General features: G+C 44.7%; 1 protein-coding gene across 2 annotated transcripts in view; it reads right to left on the bottom strand.

Moving 5' to 3' along the window:
• The window catches only part of FXR1 (FMR1 autosomal homolog 1), a 36882-nt gene extending 31946 nt beyond the window's left edge, over positions 1 to 4936 (bottom strand). Inside the window, exon 1 of one of the 2 annotated variants that reach the window (XM_054074156.1) lies at positions 4815 to 4936. In XM_054074156.1, coding sequence (XP_053930131.1) covers positions 4815 to 4865 — 51 coding nt within the window. In that variant the 5' untranslated portion in view covers positions 4866 to 4936. The remainder of the gene's footprint in view (positions 1 to 4814) is intronic. The other variant, XM_054074157.1, reaches the window with a different exon arrangement.
• Between the last annotated feature and the right edge of the window lie 1064 nt (positions 4937 to 6000).

A 6000-nucleotide genomic window follows, 5' to 3' on the forward strand; every position in this document is an offset into this window, starting at 1 on the left:
TAACTAACATTCAAACACAAATGTTTCAGGTAACAAATACATGGAATAATTATTACTAAGAGATGTATCCCATGCTGCCCCCACGGAAAATAACAATAAAAAAAAAACCCAAACCAAAAAATCAAAGCAAACAGAGAACTTGTAAATAACCACATCATTGGACAAGAAAGGCTAAGCTTCATAAAGTATTATTTTCATTAGAAATTATTAGCTGCACCTGCTTATACAGGAAACTGATAAAAGAAAGCAGATCTAGGCTGCTGCAAACCACAAACATTACAAGCATTCATCAGGCAAGAATGAGATCCTGCACTGTATCTATTTTAGCAACCCCCTTTAAATCTATGGCATTACCCTTCACAATCATAATTATCACATGTAAATTCAAGAGTCTTTGTGACAGTTATGCAAGAACTTCAGCACTGAATCCCCTGGTTTAGCCTTATTGGTGAAAGTCTAGATGACTCACATTACTGCTTTCTTCACAGCATATTCCCAAAGGGCAAAACTTCGGAAAGACACCCTCCACTGATTACGTACATGAGCGATCAATAATCACTGCCAGTGGCATCTGCCTTCTGTCAGCCTAAAAGGGTCAAGCAAATGGCTCCTCAACAGCAATAATGACTACAGATACTCCCTGCACCAGCCTACCCAACTTTCATGAGGTCAGTAAAAACTTTAAAATGCCTAAAATTCCCCACCCATTAGGGTTAGATACAAGAAATAAATGCTAAGCATTGCAATACAGTTAAGAACGTCATTCCAGTTACCATGTTTCCTGGTGTAGTAACTGGCTACAAACAGCTGTGTAAGCTATACTCTTAATGACAGTTTCCTTTTTAAATAGCTGTCAAGCTAAACACCATTCAAACTAACTCAGAGTTGTTTTCAAAGCCACTAATTAAAAATTAAAAACCTATTATATTTTTAATTGATACAAACTTCTCACACAGAATTCCTCATCATGCTTTAACATTGTACATGCAGAGAAACACTGTCTATTTCTCTCCTGTCATTTTTAACTTTAGCAATATTTTGGCTAGTCTCTGTCTCTAGGCCTTTGCCAGCTCCTGCTACCAGCGATTTAGTAAGTCCTGTTATCAGACCAACTGCACCACTTCAAAGAGGAACAGAGGAAGCACTCTAGAATCTCTAAACTAAAGCTTGAGTTTCATTCCAATTCACATTTTCACATATTTAATGCTCTTGCAGAGTCTGAACAGTTACTACTCTAGAACAAAAAGAGTGCGAGGACACACAATGCACCAGTCACGTTTTTCAGCACATGGAAGGCCCTACAATGAAAACTGCAACGGATCTTTCATTCAGACGACATTGAAGGACTCGGGTTGAGGAACTTATCTGGTGTTCAATTTACGTACCTTGGTCTCAACCTACTTCATGTAAGCTGACATCTGAACTCATGAATAAGGTGCAGGACCAGGGCTCCAATTTGCATACAAGTGAGCACATGCAGGCTGAAGGAGACACTGGATAAAATTGAAGCTTTTGTCTCATTCTTACTAAGAGCTGCACAGACACTCTTCACAAATGGCAAGGCCACGGGCAATGAGCACTTACTGAAACCATAAGAGATTCTGTATGGACATCAGGAAATGCTTTTTTACTGTGAGGGTGACTGAGCATGGGCACAGGTTGCTAGCTGCCCAGGAAGACTGTGAGATACATCCTCAGAGATACTCAAAAGCCATCTGGATGTCGTCCTGGGCAACTGCTCTAGGTGCTTAAACAGAAGCGTGGACGAGATGACCTCCCAGTCTCTGCCTACCTCAACCATCAGTGATTATCTGAATTACTTAATGATCTTAATGACACAGTGAAACATCATTCTGAAGTCACTGCTGGCAGGCCAATAAGAAGCTGGGAATATTGAACTTTCACTCTCTACAACCCACTTGAAGCCCAAAGACATCCAGACATTTTTGGCCATTTCACATAATAAAAGAAATGTCTAACGGCCCAAAGATAAAAACTAACCTGCAATCTAGCACACACCTAGAAAGTAGAAGAACTGTTCTGCTCTCAGGAAGTTCTCACCACACCTCTAATATATGTAAAACCTTAACAAGTAGTTCATCAACCAGTCCATTCTTCTCCCTGTTCTTCAACAAAGACCTCACTTTTTTTCAGAAGACCACGACCATTGACCACTTTGAGCCCCATAAGTGCCATCTGTTCTTTAAAGACAATGGGTGCTCAATATTATGATATATGCAAAGTCTTCTTGCGCTGCAGGGAGTGGCTAAACATTGGCTCTGCTCTATACTGGTACATAATCTGGGAAAAAATACAAAATAAATGCTGTCCTGTTCTCCAGATTATCTTACTTATATAAAACAAAAAGGAAAAAAAGGCATAAATTAGTTTGGAGACTTATAAATGGAAAATTAAATTTATATCTTAACATTTTTTTGTACAGGACAGAGCATAAAAAAATTATAGTGGGTGTCTACCACATCTACAGTTACTGTCCATTGATGCATCCACATGAAAAACATTGACTTTTCATGTATTTTAATATAATACATAGCATTCCTTATTAATTTATTGCAACCACAGTATATACATATAAATATACAAAAAAAGAAATCCCTGTTAAAATTTAATTTTACTGGAAAGAACAATTATCAGGGAACAAAAGAACCTATAAAGTATATCATTTCCCATCTCTACTGAAAGCCCCATTGTAATGCTCCAAGAGATTTAATCACTGCATTTGTTCTACCACAGCCAAGTTACAGACCATATTAACAACTCATTAAAAAAAAAAAAAAATCCCGTCATGTAATTGTTTACATAATTATTTTGGGTTTTGTCTCTGTTGGCAGAGCAGGATCCTTCTCATCTCATATATCACGAATCTGAACTCAGACTGTTCAGAGGGAAAAACTCAAATTTCATTCCATCTTACAAATTCTGCTTTTCTCTTCAGAAATTTTTGCCTCCTATCTAGTGTATGCGGTTTAGACAAGATTAGCCTGTTCTAATTATCTTACAAATGCTACTATTGGTGCTATCAGTGTCCAAAATAGGATGCTTTCTAAGTAAGACCAACACACCTCCCTCCTTTGCTTCAGAAACTTTAAACAGAAAGTTACTAGTACTGTTACTTAGCCCCAAGACACATGCATAACCTCTGCCTACCTCAACAGTAAGAATCACAAAATGGAGTCACTGACAGACCCATTTCACTGCATTTAGCTCACAATAAAAATCTTTTGAAATTGTGTGTTGACTCGGTTTGTGGGTTTTTTGTGGTTTTTTTTCACCCCTGCACATTAACAGTGTATTAGTCCGAGTTGAAGCTGTGGTCACTATGGGTCCATTCACTCTAGTCTAACTTCATCCAACAAGAAGATGCCAGCACAGGACTTACCCCCCATTTTCACTGATCTAAAAGCCATTAATATCACCTTTAAGTAAAATTTCTTCTTTTGTTTGCCACTGTTCACAGAGCTAAAAACCAGGATGGTGCTAATCCAATCCTGATAATTCTCGCTGACTTATGAGACTACATCACCACTGCAGATTTTACATCACGCTTATTGTAATAAATTCTGAGCACATAGATTCCTTCAGCCCAAGAATTCAGTACACTGCCTAATACACCCATTAGTCTTAGTTCCTCTTAAGCAGAAAAAACTAAATCACAGTTTATAAGTTGTTCAAGATCACAATGTAAAAAAATGGAACACTGATGACTCCATATCCTGGGCTTCCTAATGGGCTGGGGAAGAGGCAAAACCCTCTACAATCCTATTTAGGAATAACGTGTTCTAAATGCAAATGATTCTGATGTGGGCTTCTGTGTGGTATTTCAAGTCCAACTAAAAATGTATCTGATTTATAAAATTTATTGCCTGCTGGCTTTGGTAAAAATTTAATAAGAGGCTTACCTAGCAAGGGGATATAGCTTACCCCACTACATTCCTTCCTCATAAGAGTATCTCCTATTTGCCTCTTTTAATAGACACCCAGTTGAAAGAACTAGCTCCTGAAGTCAGCTGGTTACAATCCTTTCAACACCAACTGCCTTCACATACTGTACAATTTCCACATGACTTCCAAGCCGAATCCACAGCTGCACACAGGATATCCAGAAAAATAAAACGGACACCCCCACAGTGCAACACTGCGTGTGCAATGCCACAGTGCCTGTGCCGTTAGGCACAATAGCTAAAGACTGTCCTGAGATTAAATACTCCCAGAACACAGCTACCCCTGTGTGCTCACAATACGGGCTGGAATCAGCCCTCCTGGAAAGGAAGGGAGAAGGCTCTTGCCATAAAAAGAGCTGGGATTCTTGAACATCTGAAGCCAGGCTTAGGGGAAAATGACTGACGGGCAACAGCTGAGAGTATTTTGCATTGATCCTGTAACATCCTGACATTCCAGGGAGGGTGATGGCGAAGGAAGCTTTCTGATGACATAAATAAAACCCGAAATCTTCAAAGAATTATTTAAAACAGTTAAAAAAAAAAATCACTATTTTCGGCTCACCTCACCCCATTCCACCTAAAGGCCCTACTTCTTGCAAAAATACCCACTCCCCCTTCCCAAGATGAAGGGGCTCCCTTTCCCACAGAGAATCCCTCCAGGAGCCCCCAAACCCCGCTCCATCCCCCTCCCAACGCCCTTCCCCCTCACCTTTCCCCCCTCCGCCGGGGCCCGCCCCGGGGCTACCCCCCTCCCCCCAGGTTTCCCCTCAGCGCCCGTCCCCTCGCCCCGGGGCTCCCCCTCCTCGCCCCGGGGCTCCCCTCACCGCCGCCGCCCCTCCCCCGCGCCGGTACCTTGTAGAAGGCCCCGTTGGAGCCGCGCACTTCCACCGTCAGCTCCTCCATGTTGCGAGCGCAAAGGACGCCGGGACGTGCTTCTAGAAACTGTCACCACGGGGGGGAGCGCTCCCCTCCGCCCGCCCCCCCTGCAGCCTGGGGGCCGCTCGGACCCCGCCCCGCCCCTGCTCCCCCTGCGGCGGGCGGTGGCGCAGCCCAAGCCGCGAGTGAACGCCGGGGGGGGTTACGGCCGGCGGAGCGCGGCGCTCCCTGCCGGCGGGGCAGCCGACCGCTGCTAACCCCCCTCTCCCCGCGGGAGTGGGAGCGTCCGGTGCGGCTGCGGAGATTGGGGGGGGAGAGCGAGCGGCCCCAGGAGGAACGCGGCGGTTTAAACGAATAGCGGTGGAGCGGGCCGGGCTTTCAGGGCCACCCTCCTTCCCAGAGTCGCCTCAAGGCGGTCAATATGGTGGCCGGCGTCTCCTCGCGTCGCTTTGTTTCCCTCTCTCCAATTTCCGCTGTCCCGGCCCCGCGAGGTTGCCCCGAGCTTCCCCCCCTCCCCCCCCCCCGGTGCTGCTGCGGAGAAAAAGGAATGACTGGGCTGTTGGGCGGCCCCGGCTCGGTCTGAGCTCACTGCTCGCACGAGCTTAGTCATGCCCGGCCTGATGCACAGCCTGCATCCCTGCCAAACGCATATGATTATCGCAGTGGCTTTAAAATATCAATAACGGTGCTTTCAAACGTCCTTTCTGCTGATCGTTCCCATTAGAACGGCGGGAGTATGTGATGCTGTATTAACCATCGAATGTACCTGAAAAAGGGGCTACAGGAGAGCTGGGGAGGGACTGTTCACAAAGGCTTGTAGGGATAGGACAAGGGGCAATGGGTATAAACTGGAGAGGGGAGACTTAGACTGGACATAAGGAAGAATTTCTTCAGAATGAGACACTGGCACAGCTTCCCCTGGAAGTAGCCTTTGTGCCAGTTTTAACTGTCAGAGCAATGAGGATTTCAGATAATAGAGGCCTAAGAGTGTTGAGAAAGCTGGTTACTGGGTAAGGAGACTCAAATGTGCCACAATTGAAAGATGGGGTTCAACGTCATCAGCTTTGCTTGCATGCTGCTGGCAAACACCCACGCCTGCCAGATGGTTAGCATGCAACTCTGACCATGCTCCTGTTGCCCAGGGAGTAGCTGGAACGCATGG

This window comes from Cuculus canorus, chromosome 9, assembly GCF_017976375.1.
Source record: "Cuculus canorus isolate bCucCan1 chromosome 9, bCucCan1.pri, whole genome shotgun sequence".
In the NCBI taxonomy this organism is placed as follows: Eukaryota; Metazoa; Chordata; class Aves; order Cuculiformes; family Cuculidae; genus Cuculus; species Cuculus canorus.